This window comes from Aplidium turbinatum, chromosome 12 (genome assembly GCF_918807975.1).
Source record: "Aplidium turbinatum chromosome 12, kaAplTurb1.1, whole genome shotgun sequence".
Taxonomy (NCBI): Eukaryota; Metazoa; Chordata; class Ascidiacea; order Aplousobranchia; family Polyclinidae; genus Aplidium; species Aplidium turbinatum.
Genome location: NC_137483.1, coordinates 20,484,223 through 20,510,336, shown reverse-complemented (window position 1 = coordinate 20,510,336; position 26,114 = coordinate 20,484,223). Strand labels below are relative to the sequence as shown.

General features: G+C 35.2%; 1 protein-coding gene across 1 annotated transcript; it reads left to right on the top strand.

Annotated features, from left to right (window-relative positions):
* Window positions 1-2,851: 2,851 nt before the first annotated feature.
* On the top strand, window positions 2,852-24,880 carry LOC145780669 (uncharacterized). Its single transcript, XM_082592290.1, has 20 exons — window positions 2,852-2,985; window positions 4,151-4,282; window positions 5,311-5,445; window positions 5,977-6,096; window positions 6,594-6,713; window positions 7,531-7,653; window positions 8,222-8,347; window positions 8,934-9,059; window positions 10,060-10,157; window positions 10,863-11,021; window positions 12,079-12,297; window positions 14,389-14,595; window positions 15,092-15,214; window positions 15,828-15,965; window positions 16,648-16,757; window positions 18,598-18,805; window positions 19,089-19,230; window positions 21,814-21,974; window positions 22,528-22,698; window positions 23,531-24,880. The coding sequence occupies exons 1-20, from the start codon at window positions 2,919-2,921 to the stop codon at window positions 23,930-23,932; spliced, it is 3,087 nt and encodes a 1,028-aa protein (XP_082448416.1). The 5' UTR covers window positions 2,852-2,918; the 3' UTR covers window positions 23,933-24,880.
* The last annotated feature ends 1,234 nt before the right edge of the window (window positions 24,881-26,114 follow it).

The window sequence follows — 26,114 nt, the reverse complement described above, 5'->3', positions numbered from 1 at the left end:
GTTTCCATTGATAATCCTTTAGCTTTTGAAAATACCACAAGTTCGATTAAGATTGAATTTTTTAAACATTTTCTCCAAAATAAATCATCAAATTTTGTTTTGCAACATATTTTTTGAAATTTGACTCTAGAAAATAATGTTGAAAGTTATACACTGTGTTTGTTCATTGTTTGTATTAGAACTGTTTCAACACAAAAAGTTCTCTCCATAACTCATGACGTAGCCTATCGTAAGTGATAAAAATAAATCAATAGCTGGAGAAAGGGTGTAACCACAGCAGATCGTAAACGTAGTCACATGGGGCTCTCTAAACTGCTCAAGTGTGACCTATATAATATCTAAAACGATGGATGCGGTTATATGCTCAAAGCATGAAAAAGAGGGGAAAAAGGTCGACTTTGTAGTTGGCTAAAAATACTTTTCCTTGGTTCGCTTCGAGTAGAGACGTAATTCAAAAACGTCATTTTTGTAATGAAGACGTTTCCATTCATTTTACAGAATGAAGAATGTGGGTTGCAATTAGCCTACCATCATGTCAGCTGTATCCGCTTTTTAAAATTACAAACTTTATTTTGTAATATTTGATCATCGTTTTATGCAGTTGTAAATGGATGAGTGTTATGTAAAAACGAAGACAAATGCCAGATTTGCTGATACCATGTAAACTTTCAAATATTTGCTAACCCGAGATGATCAGTAAGTCAGTAAGATTAAGAAATTTAAAGAATATACTGTTTTAGTTTATTCCTAATAAATAAAGGTAAATGCAGACAGGGCGTCACTGTTTCGACCTTAAAGTCTCCTCAGTGCAGTAAACGTACACCAGACTTGAACGTCTTATTACTATATAAGTAACTCAGCGCGGTGATTTTTCCATTTGTGGTAGCCTATAATAAAGATATAATTATGTATTTATAGTGCAGATTTAAATTTTAGGTGAGAAATAGACTACTATATCTGTAGTTCCGCGTAGGTTCTGTATGTTAACTCGCAAATAAATGTTAAGTTCTCAATAGCAATCACTGGGTCATCTACAGAAAATCGAACGTAGCCAACAATACATTTGATTATAAAAACAAGGCTTTGTACGCTCACCACTTTTCTTCACCAATCGTGATTGGTTGTCAATATTTTAGCTCCATTTATTGCTTCAGTGACAATTTGTGTTCCTATTTTTCTATCATCTGCATAATGGTCTTAAACTCTAATTCGTTTTCTCAACTGCACTTTTCAAATTTGCCACCCAGTATTTATGATTTTTTATTTGTACAATTTGGCAAAGAAACGTACGAATAGTTAAACAACAGGTTCACCTCTATTGATAATTTTGAAAGTATGCTGCACTCATAAGACATTGATAAAGAATAAGGCAAATTTTGAGATGAAAAAAGTCATTGAAAAACCGGCTTTTCAAGAAAGAAAAATATTGCAATACATTTTATTCAAACGAAAATGAATGAGAAAAGAAAAGAACTTGATATGAATGATGAAGTTTGTAATTACAACAGATAACTAAGAAAAATGGAGTTTCGAAACATGAAATCACGTGAAACAAGGTTACAGAAAAGAATAATATAGACGGAGTAGGGAAGGTAGAGCCTTGTAGGCCTATCCCATGACAGAGAAAAAGGTAACAAGACATTTGATACGTTGCAATTTGAAAGCAGCATGAAATACTGAAGACGATGAAAGAACGTGATTAAAGAGCGAATGGAAAAAGAACAAGCAAAAAAAGACCGGTCTGTGAGACAGTTTGACTTCTTGAAGGCATAACAGTGAAGGAAAAACGCTGAGTCGAATAAATGTTTTGTGTAACTTTCTATTTGGCACAAGTTTAATATGCATTTTAAAGCAGTCGAAAATATTGTGTTTACACCACAAGTATTGAAGCTTAGAGCAATGACCACTGTATAATTTCCGAAAATCATATTTCCGGAGCTTAATTTGTGAAATACTGTTATCGTCATTTTCTTTGGTTGGCAACAACCAAACGAACCAACCCTTTCAGTGTCGTAGCATTTGCAATGCAGCCCGATTATTGTAACCAGAATCAAAGTCAAATGCAATCTTCGATTCAATCTGCATTCATAGCTTAATAGACTTAATGCTTCTGTGACCATGGCATGAGACAGAGCAATTTCAGCTGAGATCAGAAAGAATATTTCAGAAATAGAAAATTTTTACTGGTGTGCTAGGCCATTTTAGTTTTTGAAGCAACTTAGATGAGACAAGATAAAGCCTCTTTAGAAGTATGTGAAACTTTTATTCAGGCAGTTTCGTGTGCTTCAATAGGTATTGAACCCCTGACGCAGGTCCGGTTATCCAGTTAGGTTTTCACTTGTTGTTACTGCATGTTATTGCCTGCAAACTATTCCATTCACTAAGTGTTGCTTTCTCAACTGCTCGTCCAGAGAGCTGAACCAGCGTTGCTTAATCTTGATGTTCCTTTGGTCTCAAAGCTCGGTGTTTATCCTATTGAACCATTGGAGTGGACGATCCAAAACATATTTCAAAACTTAAGCAAATAACTTTCTTGTCGAGAAATGCCTACTAAAGCACAAGGTCGATAAAGCAGACGTCCCAGAAACTCATTCATTTTTTACATTGATTCAACATATGCAAACTTTAAACCAATGTAAACAATAACTGATTAGCTCGCTCTGACCAACTAAATGGTTCACTGGTGAATGATATCATCAAATAGTTGCAGTGTACCGTGAAACGGAAACTGTGTGGGTTCGAGCGATCAACTAGAGCGAAGGATGCGCTGCATTCTAGCTAAATTATTTTTAAACGTTTCATGTGTTAGGTTAGATTACCCTCGAATTTTACGTCTGTTTTAGTTTGACAGATATAGGGTAGATAGAAAATAAGAAAAAATTAAGACCACAATAGCAAGAACTGTGGCTGTGTCCACCATGGCAATGAAACTGGCTTATTTTTGTGGATTTATAGCTTTGAGTTTGGCTCAAACCAGCAATACAGGTAAAGTTTTATTTTAATATTTACATTTATGCATATGATAGGCCATCCGTGAATTAGAAACCGAATAAACAACAGAATGCGTCAAGGAAACTGATGGAGTATTGAAATGACAATGCTACTGTTTGAAGTGACGTGACCAACAGGCATTGAATGAAGAGATTCAAATGATACTAGACAAAAAGTTGTTTATTAAAACAAACAACTACTACCTTTTAACAACTATCTTTTTAATTTAAAAATTAAAATATGGTTCATTTTCAAAAAAGTTAGGAGCAAAATGATTGAAACGTTTGGTCAATCTGATCTAAAAATAAAAGTGCTGACAAGAAATACCAAACTCATGTTCAGCAAACGTTTCAAAACTAGTTTTGAAACGTTTGCTAAACACAAGATCCCTATCTTCATCGTGGGTTGTTCATTTTTTTCAAGTCCTGTTTCTATACAGTAAAAGTAAATGATGATTGCGTGGATTGATTGGCTGCGGCAAAAATGTGCGTTGGTAATATTATGATATCATAACTGGTGTTTATTTACAATAAACAAAGACAAAACAATAACGCTCAGTGATGCATACCGCTTAGTCAGAGCTGAACTTTGATATTGAAACTTTAAACCAAAGCAGTTCTACACTCTTTAGTTATCTTTATCCAATTGTTCTATAGTGAACCCAGTAATACTAAGCTTAGGTTTGGCAATGAATTGAACTTTCAGGAGTACGTTTCCAACCAAAAAAACAGTTTTATTTACAACGATTCAACTTCTACAAGACTTAAATTAATGTAGGCTACAAAATTACTATTTTCTGTCGGGATAGAACCGTAAATCATATATCAGAAGAATACAACATGTCTTAGATGTCTTAGATAGCCTATTTAGTGAAAAGCATCATCAAATTCATAATGCTAACCTATATTTTATTATCATATTGGTGTTTCATAAAATATTAAGCGACTTAATATTGTACCATGATTTTGTCAAATGTATTTCTTATATTAAACTGAAACTTGGACAAACTTTCTGAACAGATTTGTTCTGTGTAAGACGCAAATGTTTCGTTCAAAAATAAATTATACTGAGAAGAACGCTCGTCAAACTTATTTGTAAATATCAGTCATTAGTGCAAAAACATGTTTGCAATTGCAATATAACTAAATTACTAATGCAGATAGCTTATTAAACCTGAGTGGATTGTTGGTTACCACGAATAATGGAGCCGCTGCATCCTCACAATGTGTAGACACAGATGGAAACTGCACATGCTCGGAAGTTTTCATATATCCTGTCATCAATTGTACAGGTAAATAATATTTTTCCACACAGTTTGTTACGTAGTTTAACAAATCCATTGAGTAAATTTCTTGATTGTTTACAGGAGAATACGAAACACTAAAGAATATCAGAACGCAGAAAGCGTTGTAACATTCAAACCATAGGCCCAATGTGACATTGTGCAATGTAGCGTGCGACCCACTATCAGGAGGTTTTAGTATTTATGATCGTATTAATGTCGATTCGACTTCTATAGAAGTTGAATTAATGTACAAGATTGTTGTTTTCTGTCTGGATAAAACCGTAAATCATATATCAGAGGAATACAGCATGCCTTAGATAGCCTACTTTATCTGTAAAATAGGGTGTGAGAATTTTTTTGAAAAATTACCAGTTATTAAACACTTGGACTGGTGGTATGTTTGTGACTTAACATATAATCAAAATGATTCGACTTAGGATGTCATACTTGTTTGTAATTGTTGGAAGTCAGCTCTATTCTTCCAAGTCCATTATTTCCTGCTCTCTTTTGTACAAGAGTAAAAAAACTGACAAATAATAAGATATCCTTAGTGGAAACTCATTGATTTTCTATATGGATGCTTTTACTTTCAAAAATTAAAGTAAACGATTTCCATATGTACGGATCCATAAAACTAAACTACACGTGTCTCTTTCATTTCCTACCTGTGCTTCATTAAACCTACGGCTGCATAGCCGAGTGGTGAGAGCCCTGGAACGGCAGTCGAAAGGGCGCTGGTTCGACACCGCTCAAGAGCATGCAACTGTGTCTTTGGCAAGACCCTGAAAGGCATGCCTGAAGGTGGACATGAAGATTGGCTTCCTTGCCTTCCTGTCCACTTAATCTAAATCTTCAACCACCGTCCACCGGGTGTAAGCCTAGATACGACAGAAAAATTAAATTAAAACCGCAAAGTAGCCTATTAGTAATCATTGTTTTTTGGACTACATCGTTGCCTCTATCTGGGTAATATGATACAAAAGCAAAGCCCGTACAAAACTAATGAGATGCTAATGCTAGAGTATCAACGTCAGCGTTTCAGACACTGGCGACAGAAGGAAGTGGAACTATTTTGACCAGCGACCAGTCAGAGGAAATGACTTGCATCAACGTGAATGGAACGTGCTCGTGTATGAGTGGAATTGCATACGAATCATTCAATTGCCTTGGTAATTCGATTATTACACCATTTTTAGAAAGTTATCATTTACCAAACCAAAGTAAAAAGAACAAAAACTTGTGATAGGAAACCATGGGAGAGCTAGTGAAAACCATGGAAGAACCATTGGTTTAGGAGCAAAGTGGTCAAACAGATTGATCTGATGAAAAAATAATTAGCCCAAAATGTAGATAGCCTACTGAACTCATGTTCAGCAAACAAACATTTCGACTAAACTCATGTTCAGCAAACAAACATTTCGAAAACTGTACTGTCTTCATCTTCAGTGTTACCGGTATAAATGTCTGCAGTGTTAGTTTTGATTAGTTTAACCGATTTATTATGCAAAATGTTTATTATGCTGTATTATGCAAAAACTTCAAGCAATAACATTTCATTTCGTGCTATTTACAAAAATTATATTACTAAATTTTGATTAAATTCAAATTATTTTACATTTGCAAAAATAGAGTTTACACTGCAAAATGGTAGCAAAGCGTTGAAAGGAAATTATCATTACGGTATTAGTTATATTACACAGATGTGCTCGGAATATTTGTTACTTCAACAAGTGGGAACTTGTCGCACACATTGGAGATCAATGCACAAGGAAGACTTGTTTGTTCGGATCTACTCCCATATACTTTGTTCGGTTGTTTTGGTAATTTATTCTTGTGTGAGCATAAACAGAAATCTGTTGCATTTCTCTAGGCTACGCATCAACCTTTAACTTAAAATTTATTGTTAAGTACGTAAAATTTTATTTTAATATCCAACATATTTTGCCAAGTTTAATTTTGTAAATAAAGTTCATTCTTTACGGGTCAGTTCGTTCTGTTCAATTTTCTTAAAATATATAATATGTGTGTCACAAAATATATCTGGAACCACAGAAGAGCAAACAGAAATACTTGCTGACCTACATTAAAATGATGATTTTGTGATGGAAGAAGTTACTTCTCTTGTCACCCTTACGTGGTCAAGCATTGTTAATGAAATAATTTGGTGTATAACATGAAACGTCGGCTAAAGTTAGTTTTTCTACTTAAGATCAAGTCAGTCTACTACAGCAACACACACAAAAACAGCTTGTGATGCTGGTGGAATATGTAGTAATTGTAGTATAGTGAATCAAACACCAATGTTTAACATTTATAGATGGAAACTTTACTAGTGACGACACTCCCACGATGGACTACTCTACCTTACCCGATCAAGTTACTATGGGTTATCTTACTTGCCCACCTGGATACTCCTTTGACGGATTTGCTTGTGTTGGTAATGAACGCTTATAAAAACACACTGCGTGAGCCTATTCATGTACAAAGCAGTTCCAGTAACATGGGATGATACAGTATAGGATAGTAGCCTAATTATCCTCTTTAACAGTCGAAGAATTTTTTGTAAAACTTTCTATGATACCAATAAAAAAAAGTCAAACCAAAAGTTATTCCACGAAATCCATATAAATCACATGTATTACGGTTCAATGTGATGCACGAGCATGGCGGCTTTCACAAATCGTTGAGAGATTTGATATGATCTGAGTAAGGTTGTGCACGTGTAGTTAATTTAGCATAATATTTTACACCTCTTGTCCAAATTTGCCTCTCAACTGATTCTTTAAACCTTTATCTTTTTCTAATCTTACAATCAGTCAGTTTGTTTTTTGCTTCTGACCATGGAGAGTGGGGTGTTTTAACGCTTGCTCGGCGCGTTGGGGCATGAGGGCTTCTGTTGCGTGTAAGTGTGGTACGACGGAGAAAACAGCCAAGCATCATTTTTGGCTGTCCCATGTGTTTTCTTCCGAACGGAATAACAAGCCTCCACAAACTTGATGACTTGACGAAAAATTGGCTCCAAGTTTTTTCATTCGGCTGATCGCAAACTTTCTGCTTCATACGAGCGAGAAACAGGAAAGAAAAACAATAAATGCCAAACATAGCACATATCCAGAAAAAGATAGAAACGACAAAACGTTGACGTGATGTCATCCTAGGGGGGCGATATCACATTTATTGATTACACTGACACTGACAAAATGAGGAAGGCTAAACTAACTCATATCAACAGTGGTCATATCAATTGTGTTTAGACGTGAATGAGTGTCTTACTCGTACGAATAGCTGCCATGCACAAGCAACTTGCAACAATACTGAAGGAAGCTATACATGTTGTTGTAACAAGGGATGGAAGGGAAACGGCTTATCGTGCCAGGGTGAGTTCATGTTTGGGACAACAATAAAGCATCGGAGATCAAAGTTAATCATATGGATTTAAATTTGTATCATCTTATAGGAATCATTGTAAAAAAAACTATTCAAATTCTATAAACATGGTTATGAAATATCTGCAAACAGACTTTTGTAGTTTTTGCAATACGTTATCAGCAGCTTATACCACAGACTTAGCGAAGGTTTAGGCCAAGTTGCCGAACTGCAGAAACTGCAGCCTTAGGTTTGACAAAAGAAAGTGATAAAGTTGCCAAAAGAAATAAACTAATCTAGAACTGTCCAGGCAGAATCCCAGACGTTTGTTTTTATAACTTTTTATGTATGGTACAGAATTAAAAACTTAATGTCATCTTTCCACAAATGTGACTTGCCTGAAAAATTTTTGATTTCGTTAAAATTTAACAACTACACTACTGGACTCATTCTCATAGTTTTATTGTAGGGTAGCCCGCCCATAAATTAGCTTACCCTTGTAGCATTTGTCTGCAATCAAAATAAAATATTCTCATTACTATTTCTGTGTTTGAGACACTAAGTGCAAAAAATTAACAGATATCGATGAGTGTCTGGATAGTGTGGACAATTGTGACAAACAACACGCCACGTGTAGCAACACCTTTGGAAGTTTTACGTGTACTTGTTTAGATGGCTACACTGGAAACGGATCCCATTGTTCTGGTGAGATGCTGTGTTTGTAAAACAGACATGGACTTATCACAAACGATTTTTACATTTTTAGCATAACTTTTTTGATTTGCTGGTGACCTACGCTAAACAGTTTTCATTCATTTGCTTCATCATATTTAACGAGTGTACGATTTCAATGCATACGATTCTGCCTCTTCTTCATCTTTTGGGAAAGAACATCCAACCACGCTAAGTTAGCAATGTCTGTGTCCAAGCCTACCAATGTGCGATTGAATTATAAGACTTTTAGAGTAGAGTGAAGCAAAACTACATCCTCTTTTGGCTTGTTTGCCATACTAGAAGAGTTATGTTAGTGTTAATGCTATGTTAAAACACAATGTAAGCTTTCCACAAATGTGACTTGGTTGAACTGGGTTGAAATTTTTCTGATTTTGGTAAAACTGAACACACACTTTCCTCCAAGTGTAGGCTTCAAACTTTTTTCTTTTTACAATACTGAACTTGTTCTCATAGCTTTATTGCATCAGCTTACTCTTGCAGCGTTTCCCAACAATCAAGATGCAATCATTACTATTTATCTGTGAAACATTGAGTGACATTTAATCAAAATTAACAGATATCGATGAGTGTCTGGGGGGTTTGGACAATTGTGATAAACAACACGCCACATGTAGCAACACCTTTGGAAGTTTTACGTGTGCATGTTTGGATGGTTACACTGGAAACGGAGTACAATGTGCAGGTGAGATGCTGTGTTTGCAATACAGACACGGACTTATCACAAACGATTCTTACATTTTTCTGGTGACATAAGCTAAAAAAGTTATTTTCACTCGTTTCCGTCATAATATTTAACAAGAGTACGATTTTGACGCACATGACTCTACTTCTTTTTCTTTTTTTTTTCTTTTTTTTCTTCTCATTTTTCTTCTGTTTGTTCTTGTTCTTGTTCCTCTCTTTCTTCTCATTCTTCTCGTTCTTGTTTTTCTTGTTTTTCTTGTTTTTCTTTTTCTTCTTTTTCTTCTTAATTTTCTTTTTCCTCTTTTTCTTCTTGCTTTTCTTATTTCTCTTGTTTTTCTTGTTCTTCTTTTTCTTTTTGTTCTTTATTTTCTTTTTCCTCTTTTTCTTCTTGCTCTTCTTGTTCTTCTTGTTCTTCTTGTTCTGCTTGTTCTTCTTGTTCTTCTTGTTCTTCTTATTCTTCTTGTTCTTCTCGTTCTTCTCGTTCTTCTCGTTCTTCTCGTTCTTCTCGTTCTTCTCGTTCTTCTCGTGCTTCTCGTTCTTCTCGTTCTTCTCGTTCTTCTCGTTCTTCTCGTTCTTCTTCAGTTGAGCTTCTGGGACTGAGCTATGCTGAGTTGACAATGTCTGTGTACAAGGTCATCAATTTTCGATTGAAATAACGATTTCAGATCATGGTGAAGCGAAGCTACATCTGCGTTTGGCTTATCCATCACACTAAAAAGGTTACGTTTTTTTTCTTATGATTTACAAAATACAAACGGATGGAAAAATTCCCCGGCAACAACACTTCAACAGTCGGAAACTTGACTCAGTCAATTTCGGTAACGGGTCCTGCGTCAAAATCCTCTACAGGTATGCAAAACTATCAGGAATAGCCTAGTAAGGCTTTGTCAGTCCGAGGATAAAGATGCAAAACCAACAAACCAGCTACGAACTACCTGACTTCACGACATTTGGCTAATTTATTAGTCACATTTTATTGAGTAATAAATTATGCTTTATAGAATTTCTTTCAAGATCTCTGCTGTGCTCAGCGACCAAAGACAATATCACAGATGACATAAGAAATGGGACAGAATCTTGTTCTGCATTAATTGCAAAGGTGCATGCTCGCTTTTTATTAATTTTATTAAAGTAAAAGCAGAAAACAAAAGACTTTTTCATAAAACTAGTCAAAAAAGACAAAGCTGTTCCTTTAAATATTGATGGGTGTGGCACATGACAAAAAAATGATACACAATAAATACACGCTGGCTTGCAGAAGCCTGCAACTGAATAATAACAAAGCAACTTGTGTTTGAAATTTCTTTCAAAGACGCGCAATAGCGTTGACTGTACTTCAATTGTAACTTAATAACTAACAAATACTCAATACGGAAAAACTGTCAGTAGAGTTGACGGTAGAGTTCAGGGGGTAGTCTACTTTTGGACAAGGGCCTTAGATATTTTAAAGGCCTGGAACCATTTCAAAAGACTTGCGTAGGCTATTTAAATACACACCCTGCAGTGTTTTGATACACACTAGTAGCCTACGTTTGCATCCAATCAGTGTTCTTTGAAGACAAATCCTGTAATCTTATAAACAAAAAAAATCAACCATCTCTTTCCTTTGCAATTTTATAATAATGTTTTATTTTTTAAAGAAGAATGTGTTTTTGGAAGTGTGTTGGTTTGGGTGCCTGGTATCTCATCAGTACCCGGCCCTAATATTCTTCCCAACGGCCATACTATTACTAATCGCAGGAAAACTTACCCTAAAAACCAACAAGTATAGGTAAATTTACTACTTTAACTGTTTGTTGTATAGCTTACAGCAAATGCAAACACTACAGAAGGGTTTGAAGATGCTACTACAAGCATTGAGGTAATAACAATGGATTCGGAGGAGCTTTCAAGCGAAGAAGTTGAGATTGTAGTCGAATTTATTGAACAAGCAGCGGAAAACTTGGAAAATGGAGACATTGAAGTGAATACTTTTACAGATTAATTCAGTAGGCCTATTAATTCACTTGTTGCCAGATATATGCATCCGACGTATGCTAACTACATTGGGAAGTGTAGGCTAAGTTTAGCTTCATTTTTATTCAATTGTCAATGCTTGAATAGTTTAGCCTGCTTCTTTCCTGTATGCTTGTGCATCGAATATATTTAGTCACTTAAATATTTCTACCAAGGTTGTACTTTTTAAATAGGCTACAAACCAATATTATTATCAGTAGACCTTTATTTTAAGCCCAAACCCGGTAGGTTTAACAATTCCAGGCAAACCAATCTACTCTAACAGCTTGTACAGTAGTATTTCTGTTTCGGAAATTGAGATCCAAAATTTTGACGACTTTTTTTTCATAGGTTTAACTGGTCTATGGGCTAATAATAAAAGTGGGCATCCTCTAGTTTGAATGCAGCATGCTATTGCTGCCGCTACAATATGCCAAAAAAGGAGTTATCACTAGTTGGACCAAAAGTAACACGCGTTAATGCTATTTTTACGCGCTACATTTGCCTACTGACACTAGAAAGCTCTATTCAAGTACCTTGTGAAGCTAAAATGATCTTGCAAAGGAATAATATCACCTTTCAACACCACATTCATTCACGTTGCTATATCAGTGTTGTTATGGAAAACAAGTTCTAAGTGATATTCTATTCATATTCTCCGATGTTTCCATCAATAATTTCTGAAAACAAATCATTTTTTTTTCACTTTAAATTGGAAAGTAGCGGGTAGCAGAAATACTACTGAAGCAAATGTAGTGCCTCTCCACTACTACTACTTCAAGAAAAAAAGTAGAAAGCCTAGAAAAACAAAAATGTAACGCCACTACTGTTATGGCTTCAAAAAACTGGTGCGCTGTAGTAGCACTGCTACAAATGTAGCGCGCTACTTCCCACATCTGGCTAATAATCATAAAATTACAAGAGGATATTAAAATTTAAAAATCTATTCAAAATTTGGTTTTGATCTCTTCTAAATTTTCATTTCCTACAATGGTTTTTGAGTGTTTTTGAATTTGCTGCTTCAGGTTTCTGTTGATTCATTTCAATCGATCCTTGACATCACCAGCCAACTCAGCGAAGGGTATTTGAAGCAAGCATCATCAAATGGCTCATCATCTTCGCTTGAGCAAACAAGAACGTTCGAGAACAAGTTAACGAGAACTTTACCGAAAGTTGCCTTACGTGTGGAGCTCAATGAAACGATTCCAACGTATTTGTTAAGCAATGACTTAGTCACCGCTGAGGTAGGCAATGGGTAAATTATATCTTTGTTATTTTGTTGTTTTATCCTGCAAAGATAATTGTAATGCTATATTAAAACCCCCTAGTTGCCCTATGTTGCATACATGCAACAAAGATTTTTGGGAAGTACATGACTTTGGGAGAATAAAATGAATATTTATCAACAAAATAAAACAAAAATTATTTTCAATTGTCCTTTTATACCCCAATGTTGCAAATTTGCAAGAAGCTGTATTGCTAAATAAGCTATTCTGTGTTGGCTGTACTACACCTTCCAATAAAAAATTCTAAATTTTTTTTTATTTTTAGGCGCTATAGGACACGTTCAGCTTTTTTAAAAATTAAAAAATAAGCTCAAGGGTGTGTAGTAGGGTGGTCCTTATATGTAGTCAAAAATTTAAGTTGGAGGAAATTGTATGGGCGCCCCGATTCCACTTGATGTAAAACACTTGCTGTAAAATATTTTCTATTCTAAACGAAAATTATGGTATGCTCAATGCAAACGAAATTTCACGTGGCTGAATCCAATTAATATGATAACACAAAATTTTAGCGGTTATCAAATGTTCTACAAAAAAACAATATGACCAATGTCTCTTTACTCTTCTACAATAGTCTGTCTTTCTGATTCTCAACAAGAGCAGCTTTAGTTATGTGGGGCAGTTTTTTTCGGTGCTCAGCCACTACTTGGAGGATAAATTGTGTTTGTTCCTCTGATTTTGTCCGCAACCCATTATATTCCAGAATGAGGGCTACACCCTTCTCTGCTGTGTCGTTCATAACACGAAGTGTTCCAACAGTTTTCTGGGCCTCAATGAATGTTGGCAAACTGGACCATAAATTAGGATCTTGCATAATTTTGTCCAAAAAGGAAGCAGGAAGCAGTCTCGTTTCAAACGTAGCTGCCCAGACTGGGATTCGATGCCAAGTATTATATTATTATTAATCAGGCTGCTACAATATTCAGCAGCCTACTCAGCAGGCAAAACACGGCGCAGAGTGCAGACTGCAGACATAGCATTGTGACATCACTCAGTACGATTTGGCTGCACATGTGTTCGGCGTGTCTATCGTGATCACGGCGTGGAAAAGAAATGCCAAAATTGTTTATAGTTTGAAAGATTTGAAATAAGGATCCCCCTATAATAACTATCGTTATTAACTTCTCATTTGATATATGCGAGCCCCCAGTAGAATGAAAGTGCAGTAACACATGTGCACCCATGCCTCAATGCTATTACCGATTTAAGCCGTTATGCGTAGAAAGTTTAAGCTCTTTGAGCACACCTTAGACGCCGATGATTTTTTTTTTAATTTGAGGTTTTCCATTTTAACCAAATTGGAACAGCTTGAGAGGGCGCCCGCTTAAAAATTCAAAAGTTGACAAATAAGGACCACCCTAGTGTGTAGCGTCAGCTTCGCTTATTCTAGAATAAAATATTTGTTGAAGTATTGTGGTCAAGATAACTACTAAGACATTTTCAAGCTAATTGTGTCGGCAAATCATGTATGAAAGGCAGATTGGAAACAAATCAACTAGATTTTTTTATTTATCCATAACTTCAGCATTGGCTAATCAGATTGAATTTTTCAACATTGAGCGTAGCCTATTTCAGCATGTCTTCATCATGTTTATGAATGGCATGTGATTGTGATGTAAGCTTATTATGTAGCCTACCAGGTAGGCTACATAATGTCCTAATTATAGAATCTAATTGGTAAATGAAGTAATTTTTCTCTTGCCTAGACAGAAAGGGCAAACGTCTTAATCGTTTTTACGCGTGTGCGGGATATTTTGACTCAACAAAATTAAGATCGATATCAATCGAGAATGAGCTTTAGCGGTGGCAAACGGTGACAGACAACAGCATCAGACTAAGCATTAGTTGGTCCATAATGGCCTGTCTGTGAGGCCACGCAAAACATGTGTGCAGTGAGGTGATTAATAAAAGACCCTTTGGCCCAGTTGCTTCAATTTAAAGATTTGAAACAATCTTTTTGGATTTTAATGCAAGTTTCCAACACAAAACAACCATATTCATTACTAGTAATTGATGAAGATAATTAAAGCCATTTATCTTCTCTTCTCAAAGGTGACGCTTCATTTGGAGATAGAAGAGATTGTGTCTTCCCAAGGTGGAACAGAAGTGATAGTTCCAAAGAGTGCGGTGGAAAAAGCATTTGGGGAAACTAGTGAAAGCAGAAGAAAGAAAAGGGAAGACAGGATGCAAGGAAGAAGATCAGCTTTTCTGTACTACAATGATGATTCTTTGTTTTACTCGGACAAAAACGTCTCCAAGGTATTTTTTATTCAAAACAATAGGTATGTTCTCTTCTACTTATATTGATTGAGACTTACAGTCGATAACTCGGACTACAAGCCATTGTGATGGGGATGTTTTTTTGTTTCACGCACAAATTCATAAAGTGACATTTGATCATTAGACAGTTAATCACTTATAGTCTTAGACATTGTTTTTTGACATAATCTGAAACCTCATTCTGACTCGAGCTGTATCTTTAAGCTCCATTTGTTGCGCAATATTGGTTCTATTGTTTCTTTATACAAATAAATTTCTTGAAGCATATAATTATCCTAATGTACTGTATGAATATAAACTAATCAAAATGTATTTACAAGCGCCAGTTTATTTTGTGATACTATGTTTTTATCTACAAACAAAAGTGGATATTTATCAAGATTTTTATCCTAAACTCTTTGCAAACAATTGAACATTTCCGTCACTTGAACAATTGACGTAAAACATGGGTTTTTATTTGACTGCACATGCTTAGGTTGTATCTGCTGACGTGGGTTTGAATGGTACTGTCACTGATCTGATTGACCCAGTCAAGATCCAATATTTCAATGAATCTTCTAAACACGGAAAAGTTACGACCAATAGAGAAACTTTAAGGGTAACTGATTGACATTTAATTGCCAACAGGGTGGTTTTAGTTCAATCGATAAATTTGTGTTAATGTTGTTATGTTTGTAAATTTGGATGGTTTCTCGGGATTTTATATCATCCGTAGTTGTATTTGTAGGCTATGCATGAGATCGATGAAACAAAAATTTTTATTTTTAGCTAAAGAAAAAATACTGTAAAAAATTTCTAACGTTGTCTTTATGAAATGTTTAGCATAGGCTATTATAGTTTAAGTTTTATTTCTACTCGCAAAAGCTCACACTTCTTATTTTGGAAATGGCAGCAGAGAGGGCTCAGGAAATTGCCCAACCTCAACCTAATATTTATTCTTAGCCTCCACAAAATCGTAACCTTCACTTGTATCTAAAGATTGACTTATTTTCAATCAGACACCGGCTGTCTTTAATTCTTTCTATTTAACTTTTTGTGACTGCTTTTAGCTGAGATATTTTATAATATACATTAACGTTGACTTTCTATACGTTTCACAATGATCTTTTTGCATAACTTTAACATCATTTCTTTTAAAATATTATATTTTATTATATATGTACCAGGATGAATATTGGATATAAATCATACACTGTAAAATTATGTCACAGGCTTTAAAAACTACACTCACCTGCGCATATTGGGATTACGACATCAGGGATTGGCTCACGGAAGGTTGTTGCTTGAATGTACAATCCGATATCCCAAAATGTCTTTGTAATCACCTAACAAACTTTGCATTGATTGTAGTAAGTGGTAAATGCTAAGTTTGCAATGTTGAGCGTTTAGTGCAATAGTTTATTAAAATTTTATTAACTACTGATTGTGAGCCGTGTGGTATTATTACTACAAAGGTTGGTTTGATAATTGCAATTTTTTTTTATTGCCCACTTCGAGAATCTGAGACAAATAAGTGTGAGAACATAGAAATGATTTAAATTTTAAAGTGATGCTAAAATAGAATGCCACTCGCATCTCAACTCAAAAGTGAAGATGAAGCTACACAGACTCAAATTTCAGTCACTTGAGCAATTTATCTGTAAACTATAGTTTCACTTATCAGAGCGATGCTCAACAGCACATTTCAAGAATTGAATCACTGTAGATAAATCGGCTGCCAAGTCGGTTGTTGCTATCGAGAGAATCAAATCCATCACTTTCCTAGGCAGCAAACGTTGCTCTTCAACATAACTTTAATAATTTTAACACCATTTTCCAGACATAGCAGTGGTGTAAAAATGGCAATGTTTGCAAGCTGGGTTCATAATCCCAGACAGCAAAATCCGTCATTTTTTACATTGATTAAACATTTACAGACGTTGAATCAAATCAACGTAAAAACAACGGATTTTGCTGGATGGAATTGTGCTCTGAATGCTAGCATACATACATACGGTGTTGATTAGTAACTAACTTGTGTTATGTTTTCAGAAATCCGAGAACGTACCTGCTGATGTAGTTTTGAGCATAGTGAGCGATGTTGGCTGTGCATTGTCTATAGTTGGGTTGATTTTGTCTTTACTGATTCATCTTTTCACTCCGTAAGTTAATTTTATTGCAACTTTGTCCAGCCGATGGTCTGCTATATTTTGAAGTTGTTTGAGCTGAATTAGCAAAAGTGCTTGAATGATGACATTAATAGTGCAAACTGTAATTAAGATTGACTGGATTTTTACCCGCTGTGTCTCAGAACTTAGGTTTTCAAATTATTAATTGCAAGCGCACGTATATGGATGTAGGATTATTTTGACCCATATTTGAACTTATCATGATTTTTTTAGAGTGCATGTTGGTATGAACAATTTTTCTTCCTGTAATTTGCTACGTTTTAATATTTTTACCCTTTAACCCTATCTGTAGTGACACGGGGCTTTATGAGGACGCCCCACTCTAGTAGTGAAATATTTCACAGAAGGAAATACGCTAGAAATGTGAAATTTCTTGACTTTTAGCTTTTTATTCTTTGCAAATTTTCTAAACCTAAACTGGTCATTTTTCTACCTTCCTGTCCTTCACAATAAGCATTTCGTTTCAGGTGGCTAGACATTTTCGTGCAATGCTAGTTATATATAATTATGTTAATGTTAATGCAATATAAATGTTAGTGCAATTACTTTGAAATTTAAAAACGCCCAAAAATGCCTTATATTTATGAGAAAAAGTAATTTTTTGTTTAGTTTAGCATTACTTTATGTTATAATTCAAAAATTTCAATTTGAAGCTATTTTCTGGAAATTAAAATAAAAACCGACTTTCTGACATTTTTTCATCTCAAACAATTTATTTCAATAAAATTTTTGGGTAAAAATTTAATTTCTATACGCACAACAATACACATGGCTATTATCTTGTAAAATATTTTGGCTCTATGATTTTCATAGTTTCCGTTATTAGCGATTACTTAGCACGGGGCCAAGATAGCCCGTGACGTGCTTTTCGCGTACAAAAACAGCTTCTATCAAAGATAGGGTTAAAATCGACAATATGATTATGTTATCGGAACTTTACCCTCGAAGAAATAAAACAACTTTGACAAAGAAATTAATAATCTTTTTCAATGTGCAAGGCCTCGCGTCGGGCTGCTTTGCGTCTTGACAGAATGTGCTGTTTTCATTATAAAATTCTTGAGCGGTATGTTATTATCGGTCAATGACCAGTAGTAACCTTTAATTGTGAAGTCGTTGTTCTGCAACGTAATTCTAAATCATTCTGTATCTGGAACGTTCTGTTGTTTTCACAATTGCCAATATCGTTTGTCATGATGTCACAAGGTTGTTTACGAATGGACCTCTGATTACGAAATCTGTATTATGTAACAGTCCTCTACTCCTACGTGACATTCTTTAGACTTCTTTAAACTTGCTTGTTTATGCCGCTCAATGCTACGTGACCGACGATGAGTTCGTGTGATGCAACACTACGTAACCTTCTCGAAGTTACTAGACCGAACAAACCTTTTATAAATAGTGGTGTAATTTGCGTAATGGATTATTATGATGATTATTATTGAGTTGGTTATGAGAGTTGTGTTATGAGTTGTGGATTGGTAGTTGATGCAGAAATTATTGTTGATTGAGAGTTGAAGTAATCGAATACAAGTAGATGAGAATTGATGCTGATATAATTTCTGATCAAAATTAGAGTTATTTGAGAAGCCGTTCGTTAAAGTCCTTCAAGAAGTTAGATTATCATTCCACTAGTAGAATTATTCGACATTTAATTGACTGCTTTTCGGTTATAACCCATTAAACTACGTCATTGAATCTTTCCAAGTCTTTTTTCTGGTAAGAGATAGAAAGAAGTCGTGACACTTAGCTTGACGTATAACTTTTCCTAAAACTAGATTATCTTAATGAAAATACGGTCTTGTTTTTTTTATAGCGAATTGCATAAAAAGCGGCCATCAAAAATGTTGATGCATGTTATGGGTAACCTTTGCATATCCTACGTCATATTTGTTGGGGGAACTACCCACGCCCTTGAAACTCAAGGCTGCCTCTTAGTGGTTTTTCTTCTGCATTACTTTCTCCTGGTCACGTGGTTTTGGATGTCTGTCTACTCCTATGACATGTACATTGCTGTTGTGCAGGTAAATTTTATGGTTTAGATTTAAAATTTCTTCATTTATACAATGTTGACTATTACATTTATAAAATGTTTCTGACGTTGAAAAAGTTAGACTAAGTTTGCTAGTTATAAAAGTTAGTTATGAAAAAGTAACTTTGTAGTCAAGATTTAACATTTATAGAAAATTAGTCAAAATTTTCCTTATGTATACTAAGTTATAAAGTAATGGCCATACCGGAAACCGATCAATTGCAATTCTTCATGCAAAAAATATTTCGTGTTTTATTTGTTTAAACCATTTGCAGGTCTTCAGAAATGACAAGAGCAAGTACCTTCAGAAGCTTGGGGCACTGGCTTACGGAGTACCACTACTAATATCAGCACTTACAATGGCTGTAGCATTTGGCTATTATGATAAGCAACAGCCAAAGCTAGTTTGTGGAGAAGGTAAATTCACGCTAATACTGTTGTAAGCGAACTATTAATCAATCTAGTTATGCAACAAAGTGTTGTTTTCTTTAATTATATTTTTGTGAGACAAAACCTAAGCAAAAATGTCATGCAAGCTGCTTTGACAACAATCGCTTTGACAGATTATAACATGCTGCGGCTACATAGACAATGTCGATATGCTAAGTATTTCACAAATTTCTGCCACAGACCAGTGGACAATGGTGTACTTACCCAATTGGATGTTGTCAGTGTCGTTGAGAAAATATTTTGGGCTCGGTACCAATCAGATCTTCGTGCCCCAAATCAAAACATTTAAAAAATGCACACTATACTATACCCAAACAATACGCCGTTATTCCTTTAAGTTCCTTAGCCCCTTGAAAAGATTCCGTGCCCTTGAACTCATCCAGGGCCCGGGTCCAAAATTACTCCCTGGACCCCCCCTGTCAACGCTACTAGGTGTCATTGACACATCCAAGGCCAGAAGAGTTGTAGAGGCAGTAAGTTACAGATTTATTGTAGTTTTTTTGTTTGAAGAAGTTGCAAAAGTCTAAGTAGAGCCAGATATCGTGATGTGCGTCGTTGCGGTTCTGACATCATGAGAAATTTTTCTTCTTTTTCGATTTTGTTACTCATTTGCTTTAATCGGTGACGTCACAGGTAGAACGTTGACAAACACAACTAGAACGTCCAAACACTGTAAATAGATGGTGAAAATCTTTGTCACCAAACCGCATTGAGATTGATTCGGTAGAGTTAGACAGAATTAGCAATGAATTTTGCCTGAAACGTCGACTTTTCATATTAATCTTAGAATTGACAAAACAACAGAATTTAGTAAACAAGGAAGTGTAATTGATCATCATACGTTCGTAAGTGGGCGATTCCTTTCTTTTCATGGCTATTGTGATACTCTAAACTTTTGTACGCCTAACTCAAGAAACTAACAGGATTTTTTTGAAATATTAACGATCAGCTTCGCCAAACATGACCCTGTGAACGAAAGTGGATGGCAGTGTTTTCTTTTCTGGCTATTCTAAGTGTTATATCTTATTAATCTTACATGTTCATTATTCTTCTTCTTAATGATATAAAACAGTTAGCTTTCAAAAGAAGTTACTGCAAAGTTGGCGCAATGAGACAGTTATGTGTAAATTGAAAAGCAAATAAGCTATATGGAAACGTAAACATGGATTTTTTTAAATTTATAAGAAGCCATTTTTTCAAACGGTTTGTATCCAATATCTTTCCAAAAAATTTATTTTAATTTTGCTTACTTAATTTATGTTGAAATGTTTTTAAAACAATCTTTTTTTTTTCTGTTTTCTTTCATTTTGAGATCGCAGCAGTTTGGTTTCATTTTGCTGTAAAAAGAAATAAAAAGTGTGTATGAAAGTCGTACTCGTACAATGCAGAAAACGCCATAAAGTAAAAAAATACTCGGGTTTTGACCTACTTTTTTTCTGTTGTAGAGTAAAAGCAAACCACTACAATGAGTATTTGAAGTATCTTTTTGCTACAAGATGCAATCTTAACGTAACTTGCATAAACAACATCTTTGTACCACACAAGAAAGATCGGGCAAATACCCCGCGCATGAATTATTTGTGGAAAGTGGATTGCATTCACAATTTAAATTGCATTGCTCACTTCACTAACCAATTAAAAAAATTAAAAAAAAACTTAACGTCAGTAAAGCTTACTCGATCATCTTGAGGCCCTCATCATCAGCATAATTGCATGCCTAAGGGATATTTTGTGACCTGACACAAGCTTGATTTTGTTTCTTTTGTGGAGTAACTGTAGGTTAGCACAGTTTAACATTGTCTGATGCAATTTTTTTTTTCAAACCCCTGTCATGAAAATTGTCTGCCTGCTCCACTAGTCAAGGTTATGTGTCTTTTACGCAGTTTTAAAACAAAAAAATGAATCAAACAAGCTTGCATGCATGTATTTTTGCTTTTGAAAAGTATAAGGTGTAGCTAGAATAGAACATCATTTATTTACCATTCACACTGAGATGCTTGTACAAAGATTTTTTCTTGAAACTTTCAGATTACAATAAAATTCCAGCCATACAGTAAATCAGTGGCGTAGCCAAGGGGGGGGTTTGGGGGTTACAACTCCCCCCTTTGGCACGCGTGTGACGTCACGATATTGAGATGATACTTTCAGTCTAAAACAAATTGCCTAATTTTAAACAAAATTGCATTAAAAGAGTGAGTTTTGCCAATACCAAACATCTCAGCCAAGAATTAGCAACAAGAAAACATAGAGACTTAGCTTTATTTCCGAAAAATGCCGAAGAAAACATGATCTTATCCTTTTGCTATGCCACCGGACAGCACCATTTTACAGGAATATTCGTACCCACATTTTTGTTGAAAATGCTCTCAGGATGCACCAAATTCAAAGTAATTTTTCAAAATGTTCTGGGGGAGGCCCCCCAGACCCCCCGCCGCTGGGTGGTCAAACCCCCCCTTTCAAAATTCCTGGCTACGCTACTGCAGTAAATTAAAGCGGATGAATTAGACATTAATCGGTTAGGCCTACTATCAGCTTTTGTTTGCTGTTTAGAACGTGATCCCAATGCTGTATCATCATACGTTGCTGAAAATGTGTGTTGGTTGAGAGGCTATTCCCTTTACTTTGGATTCCTTCTACCAGTTGGGATCATGCTGCTCTTCAACTTTATCATATTCTGTCTTTTGTTTAGACGGTTATCCAATGGAACAAAAGTAAGTAACAAAATAAACTTAAAACTCAACCAAAGTGACGCAAAAATGATCAAAGTACTCTTTTTCCCTAAGCTTTGATGCTAAATTGGCAGCAATTGTTTTTCTAAAAATCATTAGATGATTAACTATTTTGTGCACAAAATTATTTTGAAATAATTTAATGTTTAAACCAAAACACCCAACTTCATTTTTAAATGCTGTTTAACAATGCGGGACACATTGCTTCGTGAGTAACAATTTTAACAAAATATCTATCAATTTATTGATCGCTTTCAAAATGTGTGTCGATAAATAAAAAGTATTAAGTCGTTGGGAGACAAAAGTTGGTATTGGAAAAGTTTTAAAATTCAATGAAATTGTATTAACTTCACAATTGTTCCAAAAACTTAATTGGTGTCATCTTCAGTGATTAAACTTAATCATTAACTCTTGAAAAAATGATAGACTTGATTTTCATCAACTAGTTCCAATAAATTATTTATTGTTTTGATATTTTATTAAAAGCTTATGCATCTTTTATTGATCAACTAACCTCCTATGACTTGCATCATAGATCCAATCTACAGCATCCAAAGTCACTCATAAGAGACGGTTGTTAACAGCAGTTACTATGACAATCGTTATGGGCCTCAACTGGGTATTTGGGTTTATCCTTTTGCTGTCAGACGATCCCTATTTTGTTACGGCTCTAAGTTGGGTATTTGCCGTACTGAACACTTTACAGGTGCGAAAAATGATGAGTATTATTTCTATGAAACAATTTATTTTTTACTTTTGTTTTGTCCCGTTTTAACTTTGTTACTTGTTTTAATGAAAGTTTGTTTAAGGCTTGGAGAAGTAATTTGTTCAAGTTATTTTGATCAAAGATGTCGCTCAAGGAACCGGTCCTTTGAAGTTTTTGAACTCTAATTTAGGTTGTATATTTATTTGATGTATTTTTGACTGTTTTTTGTCTGGCAACTGTTTCTAGAGCTTCTTTCATTTCATAGCATCTTGCATGCATTGGTATTCTTTGTTTTCAAAATACTATTTAAGATAATTCAATTTGGATATAGAGGTCTATTTAAGATAAAGAATCAAATCTAAGTTTAAACAAATAAGTTAAAGAAAATATTTAGTTAAAGAAAATTATAGTTAAAGAAAATTATATTTCTAGCGATGGCACAATATCTTGTTTTCAGCTCTTACCTTATAGCAGTGGGTTTTTATACCTTTCCTTGTTAGCACCACCTTGAAATTACCAATCAGGTCTCGAACTCCCTTCTAGAATGACTGAAAAGTAATAGTCGCCTACAATACTCATAATTTTAGTTTAAAGTTCGGTAACAAACATAGCTTGTTACGTCATTTTATAACTAACTCTAATGATTCAGCATCTGAGCATCTTCAGCAAATAGGTCACGCTACACGCACCCCTTAGTACCGCGTGTACCCCCGTTTAAGAACCCCTTTTTTAGCATAAACAACTTCCATCTATACCGGTGCAAAACGTTCCATCTTTTCAGGTTAAACACGGTGGTTTAGCCTTTATTTCAAACAGAATTTGTGCTTTACAGGGAGTTGGACTGTGCGTTCTATCGATCTTGAGAAGACCGGAGATAAAGAGAATGCGTTGGAACCGTTGGAACGCCACACAAACACGCACAACGACAACGCAAGGCACCACCAAGTTTTCTTCTAGCGGGAGCAACGTACATACGCAGCCTACCATCAGCAAAAGCAATGTTACATTAACAAGTGCCATCTGTACCACTCCGAGATTTGAAACTTCCCATATGGAGTGTTACAAAAATGAAGAAGTCAATGATGAAGAGCAAGCTGAAGATGCAATATTCAGTAGCGAAAAGAAAATAACCGACACAACTAAAAATTCTTGGTTGTATGCAAGATTCGGCAAGGAAGTTAATGGAGAAAATAATCAAGATATGACCGCAGAAGTAGAAGACACAATACTTTAGTGAAATGGTTCTCAGCCGTTTTACCCTCTTGCTTACCCCATTTCGGCTGTTTAATGATACATTCAACAGTTGAGCGCATTGTTGAATTGAATTGTTATGGCTGGCGGGGATGCTACATTGATTTTTTGTTTAATTATCATTTAATGCTGTTTTGGAAAACCTTCTATTATTGCGATTTTTCGTTAATGGCGCGCTCTCTTACATGGTTGGTTTGGTTATCTATGAAAAAATACATCAAACGATATTTAAGCGCCACGCTGGAGTTTTATAGAAATTGCAATAGCAAGTTACAATTTCCATCTTAGTTTCTCAATGTTCAGAGGAAGAAATTATCTAGGCTACTATGCAGTAAGGAAGATATTTATCTCATATAATTATCTTGGGTATATAACAAGGTGCTGCAAGCCCATATGGATCACTGGTTAACAAGAAAATTTTACAAGCTAAACTAACAACCTTTTCTAGGTAGTTCAGGTGTGCTTAGCTCGAATCTGAAGTCAAAAATTTCCTATCACGTCAGGATTTCAAGATAATTACACTTTTGTTCGTTTCTTAACAAAAACATTAATTTTTCTACAGTTAATTGTTTCCAACAAAGGTACATAATGACGTAATAATAACCTTTGGCTTTTCGCTTTTGTGACATCATATATCTGTCATAATGGACAGCTGGTTACATTCAGTTCTAGGTACAGTTCTAGTTGACTTTTTACTGCTGCTTGTTCGGACAGTTTTAGTAAGTTACCGTATCAAATTGTTGCAATATTTTCTGTATTTTGTATATTTAGCAATACTATGAAGAAAAAAAAGAAATGAAAAAGAATAAAGCAAGGATATGAAGGTTTTGGACATTCAGTGATTTTTATTTTTTTATTTATTTAACATGTAAATTTGCGTTTTTTTGGGCTAGTTGTGCTAATAGTAATCTTCTGTAATTTTTTCGTTTCGATCCAGTTGTGCTGATGAATCCTATAGAAAGAAAACCGGTTCCACAACATAAATTATATTATATTAAAAAAAATTTTGAAATACTATTGTGAGTGTTAACCTGGTCAAATGGTTTAAGGTTTAGACTTGAAAAAAAACTATTGATTTATTTTCAGTTCTAGGTATTACATCAAGTGACTGTATCATTGGTTTTGAGGTTGTTGCTGAGTTTGTGTTGCAGTTTTGCGCAGCTAATGTATTTGGTTAAGTTTAGTATTGTGTTTGGAGGCATAACTTTCACAATGTATCTTTTCAGGTTATTGTATACTTTTTACTAACGTAGTCAGCAATAGAGACTGCAAGAAGTATGAGTTCTCGACCAAGCAGCTCAAGGCGAGCTTGCTTGAACCATCCAGACAAGTTTTGTTACATATGCGGAGAGTAGCCTACACTCCACTTTCCCACACTATGAAGCTCTCCACCAGAGTCAAGTTTGCGTACAAGTACTACTTTGGATGTCAAGTCGGTGACCAAGACAAGAGCTGGGCCCCACACATTTGCTACAATCGGTGCAGAACAGACCTTCTGTTATGGATTTATGGAAAAGGAAGGCTATGCCTTTTGCTGTGCCAATGCTATGACGTGAGCCAAGTAAACATCACTCAGACTGTTACTTTTGCATGACAAACATCAAAGGATTTTCACGCAAAAACAAGTCTAAGATTGAATATCCAGTTTGCCCTTCAGCTCTTCTACCCGTTATCCATGGTACTGATATTGCTATTCCGCTTCCTCCAGTTAGAGATGAGGAGTTCTTATTGAGCGATGAACCGGTGAGTAGTGAGGAGAATACAGATGCGAAAATGGAGGCATCTTTGTTGGATGAAAGAAGACCACTCTTAATCAATCAGGATCGCTTGAAGTTGAACGACCTTGTGCGTGATCTGTCTTTGTCCAAAGAGAAAGCGGAACTTTTTGGGGTCTAGATTACAGCAGTGGAATTTGTTAGATGCAGGCACCACAATTTCTTTTTTTTTTCGTGAACGCAGCAAGAAACTTTCGCGCTTTTTTACAACCGAAGATGATATATGTTACTGTAAGAATGTAGATGGTTTGATGCAAGAGCTAGGATGTGAACACGATCCTGTTGACTGGAGGCTATTCATTGATTCCAGCAAAACAAGTTTGAAAACTGTGTTGTTGTAACTTACAATGGTAACAATCAGCCGTCTAGGTCTACTTGATGTATTGAGTT

What these genes read in the sequence shown, in the direction of transcription:
- LOC145780669 (XM_082592290.1), top strand. Translation starts at nt 2,919, where the DNA reads ATGGCAATGAAACTGGCTTATTTTTGTGGATTTATAGCTTTGAGTTTG. An exon ending in AAACGGCTTATCGTGCCAGG is followed by an intron (nt 7,654 to 8,221) that starts GTGAGTTCATGT and finishes AAAAATTAACAG; the next exon opens with ATATCGATGAGTGTCTGGAT. An exon ending in AAACGGAGTACAATGTGCAG is followed by an intron (nt 9,060 to 10,059) that starts GTGAGATGCTGT and finishes TATGCTTTATAG; the next exon opens with AATTTCTTTCAAGATCTCTG.